We start from the raw sequence: 20,906 nt of genomic DNA on the forward strand, positions 1-20,906 counted from the left end.
AACCATTCGTGGCACGTTCAATTGATTGAATTGAAGTCGCATCGCAGCGAAATGGAACGAAGCACTGAGAAAAAATGTGTTTGCTTGTAATTTGGATTGGAAGCTTCACTCTTCTGAAAAAGGCAATCAAAAATAAGAATATATCTCTGAAGGTGTGAATAGTGTGTCTTGGCAATTTGACTTTTGGATTAATTATAAAATTGTTCTCAGTGTGAAGAACGATTGCATGGACATATGGAAACTGCGATGGAGGATGGAGGACACTGATGTCCTTTCAATGTTATTGTTATTGTTGCCTAGGCTTGTTAGGCTGCGTTTGTTTTTGCTGCTGCTCGATCATACGTCGCTGCCATCTGTCTCTTTCTTCCCATCCGGCCGTCTCCCTCGCTCTTCGTGTAACAATTATTCAATTTGATTTACTCCTCCTCACCCCATCCCGCTCGCTCCCTTTGTTATCCTTCGCCGTGTCCCTTTTCTATTGGGCTTGGCACATTGTTGTTATCACACTTGAATAGCTGCCAAATGTGTCGCCCGTTGGCGGCGTCACAGTTTACACCTGTTCTCCCCCGTCCACCTGTCCCTGTGTCATCTCCCTCTAAAGCGGAAGTCGTTGCTCCTCCAACGGAAGTGAATTTAATGCGAGTGCAATTTGGACAACCGCCTAAGTAGTCAGCCATTAACACCATTCGATGGTGATTTTGCAAATTCGGGATTTAATCCGTGCATAATTATTTCCAGAATGAAACATAACGATGACATCGTTTTCCTTAAAGTCGTTTGTATGTTTAGTCTATTTAAATTTGTGATATATATATATATGTATATATATTTGCATTTTCAAACATTATTTTTTATTTCTTTGACAATTTTGATTCCAAGGTTCACAATATCTGGTTCCTGGTGGATTGTGCTTCTCTGGTCGTATCCAAATTTCAAACTCTCTTTTCTTTCTTTTGGCCTCAAGCATTCCTATTAGGAAGAGGACGACCAGTAGTATGTGCAGTAACTTCATTATTGTGCCCATAACAGAGTCTATACCCATTATATAGTTTCAAATGTTTAATTTCAGCAAGATGCTAAATGGATTGGTTATGCCAACTTATTATTGTTCTAGAGTATTTAGCGACTCTTAATAGGATTAATCTGTAATAATTCTACGCTTTTTGCTCATGCAACTGTGCGGACACTTTGCAACGAGTAGCAATCAATCGATTTATCCTGCCGTTTAGTACATATTTTACAACATCAGCCCCCGAAGAGTGTCCCTTTTGGTTGCGAGTTGCAACCTCTTCTGAACCTTAACAAATAGCGACGAAAATTGCAACAAATGTGTTACGAATGGTTCGTGATCGTGGCATGACAGAATGTCGCCGGCAACAACAGCAAAAGCGAGCTGAACTGGAGAATTGTGGACCAATGAGGAAATCGTTACCTTGGCTTAAACCACTTAAACATCACGAGTTGAACTCTTAACAGCCTGGGACTCCAGTCCAAACTTTGGGCCGTTGCTGGGAGAAGACTTTTGCCGCGCTCCACTGATGTTGATGAGGAGGAGATGACGACGACGACAACAAAGAAGTTGACAACAGCAACAGTCTAACAGCAACTGCAGTTACACCGGGGAAAAAGTGTATGCCATAATAATAATTCTTTGGAAACAAACTTTAAACACAGATCAATATAAATTATCCCCTATATGACTTACATAAAATCAAGAATGGATAAACAATTTTATTAGAAATTTTTATTTCATGCAAACAGGGTTAAAGGTCAAGACAAACAGTTAAAAGAACATAACACCTGACAGCTTTTTGCACAGTGCTGCTTAGCCACGTTGATTAGATACAGGGATCGGAATCGGGAACGAGAATGGGCAATTGGGTTTTTGGTAGCTACGGGCTGCTCAGGATGCTTGTTTGTTGTTGTTGGTATAGTATCTGTATCTGAAGCTCTGGCCGTTTACAACGTAACCAAGTGTCTGTCGGTCGCGGAGTTGTTGTTAGTTGGAGCTGATGCAATAAATCGCAATGTCCGAGGTTGTTGAAGCGATTGTGATAAAAGTAAATCGCTGCAAATGCCAGTACACGATCTTTGGGCCCTAGAGGTAGTCTAGTTTAGGGCTTAACTAATGCTACAGCATCGTTGATATCGAATTACATCGCATTTAAATTACGCAATAGGCAGCCTGGCCTTGTCCCACTTAGCGGGTCCTGCTGCAGCTGTCTTTTCTTATCTGTTTCATATGGGCAACACGTAGGAAAAGTTAGCACACACACCCAACCAACAAACTCGTTCTATTTCGCGTTTGTTGGGAAGAGAAAAAGTTCTTCAAACCACTTCTCCAGTTCTGCTGCAAAATCCCCAAAAGCGTTGCGTTGGCGTATTCTAAACTTTGCGCTACTTTTTGCCGAAGCTAAAGTCATTATCATTAAAGCCATACTTTGCTGCTTGCTGCCGAAACTTTCACTTGGCGAGCAGGGCGAAGCGGAGCGGAAAATATTGTAAATTGTATCTAACAGATACTTTATCGAGCCGAAACAGAAACTTCTGCCATTGTCCGCGAGCGACAAAACTGACACACATGTGGGGATATTCGCAGGACCGAGGGTCTGAAGGGCTGGGAATTACATGCCAAGATAATGAGAGTATAACTGGGCGTGGCGGCAACTTATTCTTCGACTGCGCAGACTACCCAAAACTTTTCTGAAAAGTTTTGCGATTCTGCAGCATGCTAAATTTGGGGAGAAAAGTGTGGTAAAAAGTACATGTATATCTAAAACGATGCACACTTGCAAACGGTCGTCCGATTGGCAAATGTTTTCTTTCGAACTAATATACGTGCAATAAATTGAAGATATTAGATATTTTTACGGGGCATATACCCTTCTAATATCTTCTTAACCAATCTAAACTAAAGTCACACAGTTTTTATTAATGATCGACTTCATTAAGTTTATTCGCCCTTATTCGCATCCTCCAGCGGAGCATGGGTCGTTATAGGTATTTTGACTTGGTCGGATCCAAACCTCGACATCCCTTTTCTTTCTCTTGGCTGGTGCCATTCCGACCAGGCAGAGGATGACCAACAGAAAAAACAGCAGCGACTTCATTTTTGTGCCAAATCAACGATATTTCTCCTTTTATAGTTTATTCATATCAAGTTTTAGAAATGGATGAATGGTATTATTAACGGATACCACCATGACCAATTTTGACATTTTCCATAACCAACCAACACTAAATAAACTAAATGTCAATAATTTTCTGAGGGTAAGTTACATAAGGAAATCTATATTGCACTTAAAACGTAATTAATATTAAAGTTCTGCACAAATCATTTGGCATAACGATGTGCGATACTGGCCCACATTTATATTCAATTTATTAAAGTAAAACGAGAATAAAAGTAATGAATTAAGTTATTGATGTGTATACCATATTTATTGGCTCAAATTAAAACTATAGCTAACAAAAGCAGTCAGGGCATCTATTTGTGGAAAGAGATGTGGCTTCCAAACATAATTTCAACAATTTCTGAACCCTAAAATCTTATTTTTTTTAACAGCTTTTTTTTTAATATTATTTCTAGGGTTTTATGTTGACTTCTTATTGATAAAATTATAAAGATGTTCCTTGTTATTCCCGAGCTAATAACAAAGTATGTTTTTATTAGAGATGGGCATGGCTATCAACTAACTACTACTTTTCAACCCACGAATTATATGAATAAAACAAAACGGTTTAAAGTACTGTGGCCATTTTATTAATAAACAATAATGTGGTTATTATTTGTACAATTCCCCAAACGTTATTTAAATACCCATCGTGGCAACCTAAATATAACTATCATTATATATCATATACTAGAAAAGCTAATACCTACGGAAAATACGATTCAAGGGTCAAATGATCTAATACGGTTCTGGTATTTCCATAGGTTTCGGTCTTATCCAGATCTCAATGTTTTTTTTGCTGTTTTTCTTTGGTGCGGCCGTGGACACTGCCAAAAGACCAAGAAGTACTACTACCAAAAGCTGTAGCTTCATTGTTGTGCACATATATCAGCTTATTTCCATTTTATAGGAAAACTATATAATATAATTGCGGGACATGCCAAATTTGTTTTGCCTCGCTTTAACTGCACTTATCACCAATGTAAAATATTACATAATAAATTTGTAAACTCTTAAGGGGGAGTGTATCTAGCGTATATAAAGTGGTCTACCTTCCTAAAATATCGGATGTGTATCAGAACTTATGAATTTAAAGATTTAAGGAAGAATGTATTTAACAACGTATATAAAGTAATAAATAAAAAAGAATCCCTCCAATTAATTTGAATACTATTTTTTCTTTTGAGAAAACAATTGTCAGGAAAAAATATTGCTGTCTAACATAATAGCTCTTAAACGATACAAAATTAATGAATACTCAAAAAAGGTTACGTATAGTAACCCCAATTGATAGCTCCTGATTGAATGTAGTTCTTAAAAAACTTGAATGCTAAAAACTAACTTCTTTTACGATCAAGGTGATGCGATAAATGCAAATTTATAGATTCCCAACGTATGCAAAACGATTATTCCCTAGGCGCTTTTGAGACATTTTTCCAATTTGTAATAAAACAATTGCGGCCAATGGCTAAGCCTTTAGAAAGTATTGCCATACAAGATTAAGGTTGGCTGTTGGTCAATCGAGTTTTTGCCTTTTGGTGGTGGCCAAAAAAAGTGGCAAAAGGAAAGGCCCACATTCTGCTAAGATAAGTTGGGAGGCAGAGGAAGTGATGGATTTTCAGGCTCATTGAATCAGGTTAGCAATTCAAAGACCAGAGCAGTGCAGAAACCAGCTGCAAGTTCCTGGCCGGCCTTTCACTCTTACATCTGCGGTTGCCGGGGACCATCGAATTGCAACCATAAACCCCATGGCCCGAGGCGTGGTGATTACCCCAGCATGTTAATGTCGGTTCCTGGCCAAAGAAGACATATTGTGGTCACCGAATGGCGATATTCTGGGTCTCCTAGTCTCGGGTAAATCTAATTCCATCCCGCAGTATAAAGCTGTTGCAACAATTTGGACAATGTGGCTATAGAAACATAAAAGTCATTTAATCGCATAGTTTATAGTTGCTAGACACATTCGATGTCAAGGTCATATAAGGCCGCAAATTCGCATAATAACAACACGTTATTTAATATGTTACTCTAGTTGAGCATAGTGGTCAAGCTCTTCTAACTGGAAAATGCCAAATGGGTCACGTGGGATAAATAATAAATAATACAAAAATATGTGAGTATAAGTATGATGATTATTTAATGAGCTAATAATGAATATTTATTTAAAATACTATCTGTTGTTTTATAGATATAGAATTTAAGTAAACATGTCCTCTAAATGTCAAAGGATCAATTTGACTTAGATGTTGGATAATTTAAAAGTGTGAAAACCTTAACCGTGGCATTCGTAATCCTATTAAGAAGCTACGCCTATTTCATTTAGTGTTCAGACCTATAAAAAGCCGATTAGCTTGAATATCGTTGTAAAAATGAAAACTCTATCTCTATTCTTGGTTCTCGTTTGCCTACTCGGTTTGGTCCAGTCCTGGGAATGGCCGTGGAACAGGAAGCCTACGAAGTATCCAATTCCAAGCCCCAATCCTCGTAAGTTTTATCCTCTCCAGTTCCGACATTAAACCATTTAACCATTTAACCAGCCTAACCATTTCTTCCGCAGGTGACAAGTGGTGCCGTCTTAATTTGGGGCCCGCCTGGGGTGGAAGATGTTAAGATATGAGTATTTGAGCTTAAAATAAAATAAACCCACACCAATGTCTTAAAATCCCTAACGTTTTGTTTTACATTTTACATTGCTCAGATGTAGATACATGTAGAAAATTTGTGCAACATGTTTTCATTGCCTATTTTCGGGGCGCGATTTGAAATGACCAATTCTGATTAAAAGGTATGTGTCGTTTACTCGTGTTAAGTGAATTGATGAACCAGGAAGACTTTAGACGCAATCACAATTAATCCAGGAATGAATTATTTAGGAGTCCATATCGATTTACTATGCCTGACACACATTCCATAGGTTTTCCCCCCTTTTCTCCTTTTGCAGCTGTCGCAGACTTATGCGAAACAAAGAGTGACGACACTGAAAAAAATCTACCAATATGCGTACTTGCTTAATGAATAACAAAATAGCAAGCAAATCGTTTCAACGGTTCAATTCTTAAATATTACAAAAAAAACTATCTGATGTTGTTTTTCTTGTATTTAAATAAAAAAATTTGGAAAATAAATATTTTCTCTGCATGCCTCTTGCCGATTGTGCGGCATGTGAACGTTTGCAATTAGCGGCGCTTTATGTGTTGATGTTGCAGCAGTTGCATGCTGCTGACAAATGCAAAGTCATATGAAGCCGACTGGCCTGTGTCGTCGTACAATGACCCACATTGTGATGCGCTTTTATTAGACACGCGAGGCGCAAAAACAAAGGGCCAACAATGAGTCGGGAGTCCGGAGATAGGAGTCCGGGGATTGGAGTCCGGACAATGGCCCAACAAGGAGACTATGGCGACAACAGTGCTGTCGTCATCACCGTACAAACAAATGAAGACAATGCAAATGTGGAACACACTAGGACATTAAACTCGCACTTGGATATCTTAACCTAAGGAAAAGCAAAAATCAAATAAGTTTTCATCTTCATTTTATGCCAGGATAAAAAATAAAATAATGTTACCGATCAATGCGATGATACAACGTGCTCAGATGGACGACTACTACGATGATCCTGATTAGAATGTCTCCATTTTAGAGGTAGTAACCCTTGATAATAGTCACTCTAACTTTTTCACACAACTAAGATAAACAAGCTATAATAAGCAAAATAGCATAGCATTACGTAATTACACTGTGAAACGCGAAATTATTTTAGTCTCGCCTGATTGATAAAACTTGGGATAGACGTAAAAATAATCTATATTCTAGAGGGGGATTGAGACTTCATTTGAATAAATAAATAAATAAATAAATTTTCAATGGAAAGGATATATCTTATATACATATAGATATTAAAGCTCAACTTGATCCGTTTTTCAAGTATGGAATATTCGCTTGTAATATTACTCCATTCTGCCAGCTCCAAAGGCTGTGTCATTTGGCCTTATAATTGCATTTCTGATTAGATGGCTCCCAGACCCTTCCAGTTTTGCTGCTCGATGATGATGGAGACTCCAAGGGAGCCAAGGGTGGCAGGTGGGTAGGTCGAGGACGTTGGCCAAGGCCTTTAACCAATGAGACAGTTAGTCAGTTCCAGTTAGCCACAGCAACAATCGCCATCGCCATCATCATCGTCGGCAGGTCCAGAAGGAGGGGAGGCGGAACCACAGACGTTAACAACAAGCGGCACATGCAACAAAGTGGGCCAGTTTACACCTGCAGTTAGTGTTCAGGTGATAGGGGAAAACAGGGGCACTACACAGTTTCACCTGTGCCATGGCCTTCGGACGTAATTATTTGTAATTTGTTTGCCCAAGTGTAGGCAAGCGGAGATTCGGTTGTTGGTAATGCAAACCAATTGTCCTAGTTGGTCCTGCCACTTCATCCCTCTACATCCCTTTTGTGTCCTTTGAGTGGGGAAGTACTTGGTTATGGTTGTTATTGCAGCTAATACAATATAGAGGCAGTGGGAACATGTTGTCTGTCGTAAATCCAATATGCCAACAGCTTCTTAAAAGACTTTCTATTTGAAATATTGGACTATGCCCGGCCAAATGTCCGGGGAATGGGGATTATTCAGCTGCTTTCACCATTCTTTTAGTTATATAGATTGATGATGGCGACGACTGACAGCGGAAACGGAAATGCCTTTGCCTCTCTAAGACGGGCATTAGGAAATAATTAACCCGAGATAGGCAGCAAATCTGGGAGAAAGCCGAAAGCTTATTGCGTAATTGTCCCCTGGCAGTGACAAAGAAAACAAAACGCCAAGGGATCCATAAATTATCGGGGACCAGATGGAGGGGTTGTCCATGTTGGTCTTAATTTACAGTAAAACATATAAACAACGGATCTTCTATGTTTCTCAAAAATATGTTCGACTGGGTCTTAGAAATTCCCTATAAAAGTGACGTTCAAATATAATCTTGGTGTGCTGTCACCATACATTTATCTATGTACATATAACAAGATTTTGGTATAATATTGGGCTTGATTTTCGCCCCGCTTTCTTTTAAAAGCTTTGGGGACATTCTGAGTCTGCCAGCCACCCCGAGTGGAATATTTCAATTACGACCCAACCCAAAAACGAACCACAAAAGAATTGAACCCATGCCCGCAGGCATATGCTCGCGGCCTGCGTTCCTTTGAGTTGAATACATTTCGATTAATACAAATTTGCTTATTTCCCTCTTTGAATGCAAATCGAATTATGCGCGGAATTTAAGTGGAATTTTTCGCCGGGGTGTGAGCGGGAATTCGGCGAAAATTTGCATCAATTTTTCTTGGCATTAACAAACAGGGCATGGGGATGATGCTGAGCTATCTGTGCCATTATTGAGTTAATAAATCACATGCCAGCTTCAATTACCACAGCCCGTGGTCCATGGCAATGCTTACCTCAAAAATTCCGACGACTGACAACTCGCAACTTGGCCGAGACGCTCGAGGAGCTAAAATGTCATTACCAGTCACTTGAAATATTCGATTTTCTATTCAGATGCTAAATTTGCGTAATAACTCAGCCGATTCAGTCCTGTTTCGTCTCGTCTTTTTCCAATCTCGAATTGCGCTTGCTTGCCATTTGGCCGGGTGAAAAAAAGGGGAAGTGGGCGTCTTCCCTGCTGACTCCTTGGATGGATGAATAGTGACTTCGATGGGCGTCTCAAGGATGCTGGTCTTAATAGAAATCGCAATGGAATTGAATTAGACATGCGAGGGTGACACACGGGCGGTTGGCTGCTTTAAGTGCAAATAACCATTGAAATGAGTTCTCTTCAGATGTTTTTACATAACCCCAAAAACACTTTTTGGGCTGGTTATTTATAATACTGTTCCATTTTTCATCGTTGCTGTGCATAATTTTGCGATGACACGCAAATCTCAAGTGATTTGCAATCATTATAAAAGCGCGCTAAGTGGTACTTTGAAAAAACGACAAAGGGGACGCTTCCTTGAAATTCATCATGTGGTTTTACAGCACCGATTCTATACTTTATACCACTTCAAACATAAATCATTCGGCATATCAGATGTATATTAGATATGTCTAGTTCTGATATGATTTATATCCTTCAATATATACTAAAAAGAAACTTCTATTCATTTTAATTCATTTATTTGAATTAATCCTATAGCCTCAAATGTTTTCAGCTGCTGCTTATTTGGCAATTTAATGAATGGCATACAAAGGAGCAAAAGGAGAAATTAAAGTTGCTTATTCCCCCGAGCCTCCCAGGACCTCTGAAACTGCACAGCGTGAACGTGCGAACAAACCGGATATCCGTTTATGGAGCGGATGTTGCCTGATTTCCGCCCCGTTGACAGGGCAACCAATAGCCCAATAGGCCACCAGCCCACCGCCAACCCGAATTGTTTGCAATAATTTATCTTTCACTTGCATTAAATGACAAAAATGCTGTATTGTTGTGCCAGTCTGCGTCGTCGGTCTCATAAATCAAAGATCAAGCCTCAAGTACGGTAATTGCTTTGGAAATGCGGCCAAACTGGGTTAAGCTGAAATTAGTTGCTTAGAGTCGGACTAGCTGGCAAACATTTTTGATTTAGCTTTTCGATTGGCCGCTTTGCCTGCAATTGTAGTTTAGTTCTCAGTTGTTGGCCAAACTTTTTCCCAACGCTCTTTCACACACACACATAAATAACTGGCACAAACAATATTTTAGGACGGGAAAAAAGAAGTCGGTCTACAGTTTTATGCTTGCAGAGGGTACTATATACATATTTAGGCATAAGTTTGCAGTCAATATAGTCTGAAAAGCTGAAAGTTCCCGTTAATTTTAAAAAGATTTAAAATCTTTTCAATTTAAAAAATCCAAATAATATACATTATTAATATCACTTGAAAATATTAAAAATAAAAACGAATGAAATATACTTTTTTCGACATTTTCTAGAATAGTTGGGTATTTATATCAGGGTATCTCCGAATTCGGTAGTACCAAAGCCCCGGCTTCTTTCTTCTTCTGTCTCCGATTCCGGTTGGCTCTCTGGCTTGGATATATTTCTGGTTCTGCTCATGGCAGGGGCAGCAAGCACAGTAAATTTTCATTTGCAAGACAGTTGGTGGTGTTTGAGGGAGGAGAGGGCCGAGGATATGCATTTAAATACGTGTTGAATTATTGTCCTGCAGGAGGAGCAGCAGAGTGCGCCGAGGATATGCTCCAGTTCCAGTTCCAGTTGCAGTTGTAGTTCCCCTCCCGCTCCTCGTGCCTATTAAATTAAATTGCTTAATTTTCTGCAACTGCAAGCAGCGGGAGCCAAGAGAGATATGGGGGTTCCTCAAGGAACATCAAACATTACAAAACTTTCATCATTGTGTGACATGGAATTATTTGTTTGCTCGTTCTTGCCGTTCCGTTGGTATTTTCTGTTGCCATTTCAGTTGCCTGGCAACATTCATTTCAGTTGTTTAGATTTTATGCTTTGCAGTTTTATTTATCGCAGACTCCTCGCCAACTTCCAACTTCCACTCGTGTGTTATTTACGTTCATGTAGTTGCATCTGTGCACTTCGCCAGCTCTGCTCATTGTTGTTTAGTTGGTCAGCATGACAATAATAGCAATAATAATTAAAATAAATGGACTGTTATGCGGTGTCATGTGCGGGGATCCGATTGTTTATGAAGCCTGCGGGAAGGAAGTCGTGGGTATGCAGAGCATTCCAGTGTTGTGCGATCATCTGCAATGAATTTGAATGGGAATCAAAAGCCAGAGGAGTTCACGAAAGGCGAGCTTTTATTTTGGCTTGATTTTTGTTCAAGAAAAGTTAAAAGAATTTAACTATTATATTTTAGTATGTAAGGAACATACTAATAAAACCATTATTTTACGATCCCCCCATTGTACTCTTCTTTAAAACCTGGTTTAAGCACACCCTGCGATGATATGGATCATAGATGTTACACAGAACATAAAAAGGTACAGCCAATCTACAGCGAGCAGTGATTATAACGAAGCCCAAACCCAGGAAAGGTAATATAATCATTTACCACAATCAAGGCATCCAACTGGCTTACCTTTGCCGCCGTAATCACAGCCATCATCGGCCGCAAACGCAGATGGGCTCGCCCACAGGCGGACTGAATCCTTGACGGAACTTCGGTCCTGGAAGCTGCCAGTCCGCAGACAACAGACGAGACATCAGACGAGACAGGACCCGGCAACGTTGGGCTCATAATTCATTAAGACTTTTCTGAGTTATGCACAAGTTTTTACGTTCCTTCCTTTTATTTTTCTGTAGCAACTCCGTCTGTTGCCGGAGGACAAAACCGATAAGGACCGATGGCAGTGGGCGAGGTGAGGAAAAGGCTTCTGCTCCCGGATGATAACTGGCTACCGTTAATTTTCCCTCTGCCCCCCAAGACCCATTTGCCACACCAGGCTGTTTAAAAAAAAAAGAATGAAGCTACTCGCACTGCCAGTTCTTTAAGGTGTAAATTCTGAAAGCCATAAACAAAAGGCGGCTTCGCTCCGTCCTTTTGGCCCTGCTTTTCGCCACCTCAATTCCTAGTCCTGATTCCTTGCAACATCTTCCTTCAATTCTTCCAAGTCAGCTGCTACTGCTGCGCTTTTGTTTGCACGCCTTGGAAACTGCTGCATTGTGTGCAGAAGTTAGCCCCGATTGGTCAAAACAGTGGGTTTTTTACATTGAAAAAATAAATATATTAAAATAAAAAATATCAAACTATATATTAAATAAATACAAATATTATTAAGGCTTGATAAAAATAATGATTCATAATCTATATGGCCAATTAAAGGATTTTTTACAAGGTTTGCATTATAAATATTTGAAATATTAAGGCAAGATTGGTATTTTTTGTTATATTCATTTTATATGTTTTATTTAATTCCTAGATGTATGAATTGTACCAAGGAAACAATTACAATTTCCTTTCATTCTTGATCATTCGGCTTTGCTAGTTTAAGCTCGTAGAGTCAAGGACCTCTAAGCCTGACTCTTGATGATTCTGTAACCACGGTGCAGTGTCCTTCAGCTGATGGCCACGTTTATGGCGCTTTGTGCCGCCCAGTAGCCGAGCAGCTCCTTTCGCCATTCCAGCCCATAAGTTCAGTCAGCCGTCTGTGCACAAAATGAAATTGTTTTGCTCGTCGTCGCCGGCATCGCTTTGCTTTTTACCCGCCGTCTTTTTTAGTATGCCGAACAGCAGCTGGTACTCCTTGGCTCCTTGGATCCTGTGCTGCTGTGCTGCTGTGTCCTGTTCTAACCCCCGGGTCCCAGTCCAGGGTTTTGCTCTCGCCGCGCTGCACAGAATTTGTAATTGCAATGTCGGTTAATTAAATACAGTTTTACTTTATGTAGCTCGCTCGCACTCGGCCGTGTTGTTTATCTTGTGTAGCCGTCATTTTTCTCTATTTTTCACTTAGGGCTTGTTACACTCTCAACTGAGCCTGGTTGTTCCCAGAAAATTTATAGTCCCTGCCCGGCTAAGGAGCTGGAAGCCCTTTCTGAAAGGATTATGAGTTAGACATTGTGAGAGCTGAACAGGAAGGTATGGGAAGGTGTGGCGGCTTGAGTTCAATGCCAAGACAAGTAGATTCGCTTGGACAATTAAAAAAAATTAAATAAAATAAATAAAGTTTAAGAAATTTATTATATGCAATGAATAAGTCTAATCGACAATATCCATAGAATACTTTTACTATATAAAGGTTAAATGTATGTGAGTAAAACGCTTCTGCCTCTTTAGGATTTTTTTCTCTTTCCCCTTTTCCCACTGGAATTCTAAACTGTTACAGCAATTACTTGAACATATGTGAAGCAATTAAAAAATGTTCCACATACGCACTGTGTGACACTTTTTTTTACGCTCAGCCATTTTTCTCAGTATTTTCATTCTTTCCGGGTTAATTTCTCTTCTCGCTCGTACTTCTTGTGGTGTGTTTCCCATTTCGTGTTCCTTTTATTGGGTTTTCCACACTCATTTGTTTTTCCACTCTTTTAACTTTTATTTAAGAGAATTTTCCATTTTCCCAGACAGGATCGCTTTAGATTCATCAGAAAAATGCTCTATATTGAATTCGATTTATTGCTGGTCGAGATGCGTAGAAGTTGATTAGTTTACCAAACATTTGCCATCCGAATTTAGAGCAATTTTCAATGGAAAAACAAAGAGGATGTTGAGCTGCTGCTCAAGGAATATAAAAACGTCCATTAGAATTCTAAACAGCAAGTTAAACAATAATTCAGAAGGCTAAATTATGGCGACCCCCGCTACGCCCACCATTACAGTAATCAAATATTATTTATTTGCTGTTTACACATATAACATTTCCTCGCCTTCATCCCCTGACCCTCTTCCAACTGACTTGCCAAATTTATGCAAATTGTGAATGGAGTGGGAGGAGAGTACGAACATGGGGCATAAATTGGCTTATTGCGCTATAAATTGTATTTATTTTGATGAAATTTACACAGGGCCTAAGCGAAGCGCCACGTATCCATATATATGCCAGCCCATACATATTTCCCCTAGATCTTAAGGCTTTAACTCATGGTCGCTGTGAGATTTTCGGTTCTCTGTATAATGAACCGCAATGCCGAAGATGCCTTGATAAGGAATTAAATATATAAAATGCGTGAGAACAAAATTTTCAGCTTGGGTTTGAGGCGAAAGCGGAAATGAGATCCGTGTAAAATTTCCATGCACTCAGAAAAATCAAATACTGTGGTAAAGAATGAAATAAATTTTGTCTGATTAAACCATTTTCATAGCAATATTTAGGACTACAGTAAAGTATTCTTAGCAGGATCAATATTGTGTCTAAGATCTGTAATATTTCTTTAGAAAGTTACAGCACTTGCTACACTTCTTCCCTCAGTGCATTGATTTCGCTGCTTAGCGACATTGATGTTTATGGATTCTGATTGCCCCCGCCCTATCGACATATCACACCCCGGAGCAGAAATGATGGCAGGATAAGCACGCTTCCTTGCACAGAAGCCGCATTGTCGCCACGCCCCTCCGCCTCCGCCGCACAGGATTGCTTGGCTCCTCGTTCAACATCGCAACATTTAATGAATATCGAAATTGGCAATTTCAATATTAAAGCGATTTTGCCAAGCTATATGAGCTGTGCCATGCCCGATAAGATTAGGCCAAGATGGGTCCCACTCCGTATCAATGTACGGATATATGTATCATATGTGCGTGCCTGTGTACTTAGTCGATTCGAAAGTCATTGGCGTGTAAATTACGCCAGTCATGATGTTTTTTGCATGCTTCGATTTGATGATGCGGAAAAGTAAAACCACAAAATCTGGGCTCCATCGGGGCTCTAGTATAAATCCCACATTCGACCCTGACTTCGGATATGCAAATGACAATGCAGTTTTACTGGGGATTTCCTTCTCTGGAATTAATCAAGCAGCCCGGCACTCGAACGGGTAAATTGTTATCCTACTTGCCCCCTCTCCGTAAAACTTTTCAATCTAATTGGCCAGCAGCTGCTGGGGACTCACATTCATCTCTGTTGGAAAAGGGCGGGGATTCTTTAGTGTTATGGCTGCCATTTGTAGTTGAGCCAGAACTCATAAAATCCAGTCAGGAGTTGTTACTGTCTGGTTACATTCCAGCCAAATGAAGCTCGGATAAGGATTGTGGGGTTGATTTGGGCCAGCGGATGAAGGGGATTCCTGCCTCTTGTACTGGTACAGATTCTGGTTCCAAATGAAATTTGCAACCACCGAAATAAAAAGTATCAGTAGCTGCCAGAATGTACATAAACGGGAATTAATTTCCAACAAAATGACAAAGCAAACGGCTTAACAACGGAAGGGTGGGGCCCCAAGATAGAAGTCAACTGGCGGAATCCAGAGTCCCAGAGATGGGGAGAGCAATTCAAAGGGTTCAGGATGAAACATCCCGAAGTGAAATAAGGAAAACAACTGAGGTAACCAGAAAATTCCAAAAGGGATCTTCGATGTAAAGCTAAATTAATTAATGAAATGAAAACAACTTTGAAACGAAAACAGGAAAATGGATTTTTGAACCCCTTGCGTGAGTATTTTATATGTTGTTTTACACATTTTAAAAAGTGGGAAAATTGATTTGAATGCCATACATTTTTCGAATACTACACACAAGATATGCGGTGTTTGTATTCATTTGAGAATAACATATGAGCTCAACAAAATATTATGATATAATAATATTATTATATGAGCCCTTAAATATTATATTTAACTTAAAAAGGATTAATAAAGATTAGAAAAAAAATAGAAAATTGAAAATTCGAAACTCATTTCCAACTTCCAATCCCAATCAACTGGTGGTGAAGGGAAAAAATCAATCAACGTTTTCTATCAACTGCAATCACTTTTAGCTCGTCGAGCAATCAACATCCGTTACACTAATTTGATGTTGAACCCTCGCTTCGCCGCACCATCATCGGCTAACATTATTAAAATCTTTATCAAATCGAAATTAAAAACCAGTTGGAATTGCTTCCTCCGCCGCCACCGCCGCCCCTCGATTTCCATTTCCAACTAGACTCCATCTTGGCCTGGCCCGGCCCGGACCCATAAAACTTTAAATAAATATGCAGCGTGTGCTGGCCTCGTTGCCTTCGGTGTGTGCCTGTGCAACCGATAACATCATTATTGATGAAGCTTTGGCCAGAAGTCACAGGCAGCCAGCCAACCATCGAGCCATCCAGCCAAACCAGCCGGCAAATGGCAGAAAAGGCAGAAAGGCAGCTCGAACAGATTGCAGGAATGTGCGCCCAAGGAGCCGCAGCCCCAGACTCCTCCGGAGTCCTTCAGTGTGGGAATCGGAATCGGAATCAGACCCGTAGAACCAGAGATATAGATAGAGGTCACCATGCCAGTCGAGAACTTCCTCCCATCCCATCCCTTCGCAGGACCCCACTTTGGGATGCAGCTGTTGGGGGGTCGGAAAAGGCGAACAGGGGTGGAAATTCGCGCTCGTTTAGAGATTGGAAATCGTAGACATCGTCGCAGTCGTTGTAATAACTGTAATTGATTTTTGATTTGTGATTTAATTTAACACAGTTAAATGAATTGAAGTGAAGTGGAGGGCACAGAGTGCAGAAAAGAGCAGATGCAGAGGTAGTAGTAGAGTGTTGGTCCTTTCGATATTTGTCGAGGCTTAGTTGGGTTGACTTGCTATCCGGTCAGAAAATATGCAGATGAATACTGATATTTATAAAGTATACTAAAAATGTGCATTTAATAAAAGACAAAATCTGCAAGCTTAATATTATATGTACATTTATAAAACACTATGAATGTGGAACGCCAATTATGCCTTTTTTGTGTTTGACAAACACAGCAATTAATGTGACAAATAAACTAGCTTGGCCTTGGGGCCAAAAAATATTATTAAAAAGCACTAATAAACTAAACATTCCAATTTGCTTGACAAATAGCCCTCAGAGGCAAAACCCCCAAGACATCTGTACTAACAATAAAAATGATGGTCTCATGATTTTGTCTTAAATTTGATGTCCTTTTAATTAACTATAAAAGCAAAAGTATGTACAAAGTTGCGGTCCATCCAAAAACATAAAAAAGTACTTTTGCATTTACTTTTTAGTAAGATAGTCATCAGATAGAATCGATCGCGAATTGTTAAGTCTCTCGATAAATTTCTCAGGGCCAAATGGCTTTCCCCCGTCCTGGGAAGCGCTTTATTAATTGTCACTCCAAGCAAGGACACCTTATCCTGCAAGGACTGCGCCATGGTACGATAAATACCACAGCACACAAAAACCCGAAAGTTGCCGTGCTCGAGGGAAGTGCGGGTTGCGATGGAGTGCTGCAATGGCAATTACTTGGCGTTGATGATGAGCCAAGATGCAGCCAAGTGCTTTCAGCTTTCACTGTTGTCGCATCCTGGCATCGAAAGTGGTGCGGGTGGAGGCGGTAGTAGTAAAAGGACAATGCTTTGATTGCCCGTGGAAGATAAAGGAAGGAGACGCCAGACGTTGTTAATGTCTGGTCATGAGTTAAACACTCCAATAAAACGTGAGCATGTGTGCTGGCGAGGACTATAAAGCAATTGCATCGCCACGTTTGGTTCCTGGGCGTGAGGACAATTATATTACGTATACGCTTCTAGTAAAAATAATTAAAATGACCAACAGATTTGAGGAGATTGAACAATTGTTAAGTAGACTGACTAAACCTACTCTACTTGTTTTTAAAGAGGAACTTTCGAACAATCTTATTAACTATTCAACAACATTTAGTACACTGAAATATTAACAAAAGTTTAAGTACTACTTATTTGTACAAATTAGTAAGCAAGTAAGCGTTATATTTTAGAAATGTTTATGAATATTATTGAAGTTTTACAATGGCTTGCTTTAAACCCAATAAAAAAGCCAAATCATTTCATTTGTTACGAGGGATTTTTAATTGATTAGGGTTTTAAGTGTACTTTTGCGGGTTCTCAGGATGAACACCACAGAAAATCGCAAATTGTTGACTCCGGCACAAATTGGCAAGTCAGACACAAAGAAGCTGAGCAAAAAGCTCGGACTGTATTTTATTTGCACATTGCATGCGAAATGAGCTCTCGAAAGTTGTCTAAAGAGGCTATAGGCTCTATGGTACAGGGTTTTGGCTGGGCTATAAATTATTTCATTTCAGGGTGATTGTGTGCTGGAGAAATCGACGCAATTAAAAATCAACAAAAGTTGCACAGAGCTCCCAAGGCCTGAAGGCGACCAATCAACAAAATGGGGAAAAGGACTTGCAGTTGGTAGGCTCAGGACAAAGAGAATTCTCGAAATGTCCAAAGGAATTTCCCAGCTCTCTCTCTCTTTCTCTCTGATCTCCACTCTGCATTCAAAAGGAAAAGCCTGCAGCTGGCAATTTCCAATTTAACAAATGACAAAAATTGTTGAGCAAATTGATTGCATTTCTTGGTTGCCGGGGTGTAGGGTATATGCACACGACCTAAGCAAATAGTTCAGGTGAAAGCAGGCAAAACGGGCCAAAATGAGTTCAAATGAGTTCATAGTCTAATTTTACTTTTTTTTGCCTCGTGCTTGGCACTAAAGGGCTAAGCTGTTTTTGGCTTAATTTTCGGGATTTTTGTGCTAATTTATCTGGAGGTTTTACATTTATTTGACAGTTTGTTCATCCATCGGTTAATTTGTCCTGGAGCTAATCTTTCCAGACGCTCGACAGCAAATTGATATATATCCTGTTATACCTGCAACTAAACCCCAAAAACAAGATTCCGCGAGTCTTTTAGATATTTTCTGCACCTAGCCACACAGTGAAGCCAAAATTACTTGTCAGTAAATCATGAGCAGGAAGGATGAAGGAATTGGCATTGGAAATTATCATGCGCCCGGTTGCGCCCGCATCGTCGACAAAGTGACGACGATGCGTCCAGACAGGCTATAAAAGGACCTTTCTGCCTGCAGCAATAACTCAGCCGATAATCAGAAGAAAAAACTAAGTATGTATGGAGTGCGGAAAATAAAAGGACCAGGAAATCTAAGGCAGACCGCGGCCGGAGAAAGTCAATTTGTTAAGCTGCAGCCAGGAACGGCATCTGAGAAAAAAGGCAGGGAAAGGACCTCGGCAGGACAAAGGAAATGTGCAAAATTGGGGCGCAGAAATATGCTTTAATAAAAGCGAATAAAAACACTAAAAGGACAACGTCTTCTCTGCACTGAAAAAATATGTTTCAAATAATTATTTAAATTTTTTTTTTTCATTTAAAAACATTCCATTTTCTAACTATAAATTTAAAATAAAAGCAAGTAATTAAGATAAGTTGATGCGGTCTTTAAACTATGATTATTTTCATTAATTTATTTGTGCTTTGTCGTAGATTTAACCGCTTTTATTTTCAGTGTGTACGATAAAGATGAAGAGGCAACGAAACTTTCCCCTCACTTATTTTATTAGAATTAAATTGATTTCTTGTGGCGGCAAAAAAAAAGGAAAGGGCCAACTGCGACGACGACAGGCGTTGGCTGGCATCAGAATTAATATAAAATGAAAAGTTTTGAAATTTATTACAAATTGAATTGATTTATGCAGCGCACAGCGTTGGAAAAGTAAGGTGACAAAGTGAAAACTTTTACTTGGCCCCCGGTTGAGCAAATTAAATTGGAATGGCGGGAATTTTTATGCAGCCATCGCGTTAATCAGATAAAAAGGTTTATTCTCGGCTCGTTCTTCATGCGAGCACATAAGTTTGGACTTGTCCTGCGGTCCGAAAGTTATGCGACCTCACGCAGGAATACATACAGTGCACGACATACCTATAGGGCCCGCCCACTCCGACATTCACGCATTACAGCAACAGTCAAAGGTAAATAACAGCAGCTGCAAAAACACCAAGTTGAAACTGTGAAATGTTGTGCATGCTGCAGTTGCACGCAATTAAAATAACACTTGTTAAAATATTTATTTTATGTGGGGGGTACCTCCCCTCCACCCACCGGGAACGGAAATGCATGTGCGTGCAATAAAAACGCTGACTATGACAGTTTCAAGTTTGCGCCTTTCCATTTACTCATTTTTAAGGTTCGTTTCATTTAAGCTTAAAAAGTTATTAGGTTTAATTTTAGTCACTGGCGGAATTGAATTGATTCTGTTTTCGAACATCTTACAATATATTTAAATTTCAATAGGTTTTTGTAGTCTCAACAAAGAATTTTATACAACTATATGCCAGTTTTTTGTGCTTAAATTTTAAACTTTTAGAACATCTTTGTGAGTCTACATTTAAGAACGACCATATCTGAACTTTTCACCTGTACGTTTTTTCGATGTAAAGGTGCACTTTGTCAATTGTCCGCTTCCGCTTGTCACAAACATTCTTCAACAATAATGACAGGCAGAAACAGTGAAGTCTAAAAAAATATATTATAACTGAAACTATATTGAAAAAGTCGGGAACAACCATAGGTTTAATTGGCTGAACCCAATGAAAAATTCAATAAAAGTTAATAAAATTGATTTCGCTTAAATAATTTGCAGGCAAAGCCTTTGTGCACAACGCAATAGAGCATGACAGGATAATAACAAAATAATGGTAATGGAGAACAAAGGGAATCTGAAATTCATTAAATTGGAATCACTTTATTTGCACATTCTTGCAGGTACCCAACTAAACTTGACAAAGCAAGAAGCAAAAAAGGATACTCGTGCTGGTGAATCAAATAAATTTTGCTTAATTAATTGATTTTAAACATGCATAAAGCAATTTGCAGTATTTGCGTTTAGGTTTTGTGTGCATATTTAAAACGATTGCGGCATAATGCCCACCTAATAGTTTTGGCCATCCACCGCCGTTTGTCAACAAATGTTTCTCTTTAAACTTTCCAACTCAATAAGGCTGAAGGATGCTTCAGTTTCTGGTCCGTTCGCTCCAGAGAGTTTTCAGTCTGGACCGTAACAAACAGGAAATGAATACCCCGTTGATGCAGCGAATTCGATGGAAGGAGTGGGTTCGGAAAAAAGTATATTTCAAACGGAAATATGTTCAATTTAAAAAATACCCCAAGAACAGGAACACAGACTTTGGCACTCACATCGAATTCAATGCCGTTGAGTGACACATACACGGTGAACTAGAAAAGGAACAAGAAGTATTGCAAAATATTTGGGGTAAGTGAAAAACAGAATTACTCTATTCTAGCCTTTAAGTAATAATGC

The 20,906-nt window shown here is 39.5% G+C and overlaps 4 protein-coding genes and 1 long non-coding RNA gene across 5 annotated transcripts; 1 reads left to right on the plus strand and 4 right to left on the minus strand.

Moving 5' to 3' along the window:
• Window positions 1-828: 828 nt before the first annotated feature.
• On the minus strand, window positions 829-1,032 carry LOC27208050. The gene has a single exon (XM_016183671.3). The coding sequence runs from the start codon at window positions 1,022-1,024 to the stop codon at window positions 845-847; it is 180 nt and encodes a 59-aa protein (XP_016031692.2). The 5' UTR covers window positions 1,025-1,032; the 3' UTR covers window positions 829-844.
• A 1,880-nt stretch (window positions 1,033-2,912) lies between these two features.
• On the minus strand, window positions 2,913-3,126 carry LOC120284748. Its single transcript, XM_039293374.2, has one exon. It carries the CDS (start codon window positions 3,108-3,110, stop codon window positions 2,964-2,966), a length of 147 nt encoding a protein of 48 aa, XP_039149308.1. The 5' UTR covers window positions 3,111-3,126; the 3' UTR covers window positions 2,913-2,963.
• Window positions 3,127-3,740: 614 nt separating this feature from the next.
• Window positions 3,741-4,062, minus strand: LOC27207608. The gene is made up of 2 exons (XM_044922918.1): window positions 3,884-4,062; window positions 3,741-3,833 (listed from the first exon to the last, which is right to left on the minus strand). The coding sequence occupies exon 1, from the start codon at window positions 4,056-4,058 to the stop codon at window positions 3,912-3,914; it is 147 nt and encodes a 48-aa protein (XP_044778853.1). The 5' UTR covers window positions 4,059-4,062; the 3' UTR covers window positions 3,741-3,833; window positions 3,884-3,911.
• Window positions 4,063-5,515: 1,453 nt separating this feature from the next.
• On the plus strand, window positions 5,516-5,835 carry LOC6737935 (accessory gland-specific peptide 70A). Its single transcript, XM_002084718.4, has 2 exons — window positions 5,516-5,657; window positions 5,731-5,835. Exons 1-2 carry the CDS (start codon window positions 5,543-5,545, stop codon window positions 5,781-5,783), a joined length of 168 nt encoding a protein of 55 aa, XP_002084754.1. The 5' UTR covers window positions 5,516-5,542; the 3' UTR covers window positions 5,784-5,835.
• LOC120284749 lies at window positions 5,742-6,905 on the minus strand. Its single transcript, XR_005543971.2, has 2 exons — window positions 6,742-6,905; window positions 5,742-6,669 (listed from the first exon to the last, which is right to left on the minus strand). It is a non-coding gene; the product is annotated as an uncharacterized LOC120284749 (long non-coding RNA).
• Between the last annotated feature and the right edge of the window lie 14,001 nt (window positions 6,906-20,906).

Source organism: Drosophila simulans, chromosome 3L (assembly GCF_016746395.2).
Source record: "Drosophila simulans strain w501 chromosome 3L, Prin_Dsim_3.1, whole genome shotgun sequence".
In the NCBI taxonomy this organism is placed as follows: Eukaryota; Metazoa; Arthropoda; class Insecta; order Diptera; family Drosophilidae; genus Drosophila; species Drosophila simulans.

Excerpts from the sequence above, each read along its gene's own strand:
- LOC27207608 (XM_044922918.1), bottom strand. The coding sequence starts at position 4,058 with ATGTGCACAACAATGAAGCTACAGCTTTTGGTAGTAGTACTTCTTGGT.
- LOC6737935 (XM_002084718.4), top strand. The coding sequence starts at position 5,543 with ATGAAAACTCTATCTCTATTCTTGGTTCTCGTTTGCCTACTCGGTTTG. Across the intron at positions 5,658-5,730 it reads AATTCCAAGCCCCAATCCTC|GTGACAAGTGGTGCCGTCTT; the intron begins GTAAGTTTTATC and ends TTTCTTCCGCAG.
- LOC27208050 (XM_016183671.3), bottom strand. The coding sequence starts at position 1,024 with ATGGGCACAATAATGAAGTTACTGCACATACTACTGGTCGTCCTCTTC.
- LOC120284748 (XM_039293374.2), bottom strand. The coding sequence starts at position 3,110 with ATGAAGTCGCTGCTGTTTTTTCTGTTGGTCATCCTCTGCCTGGTCGGA.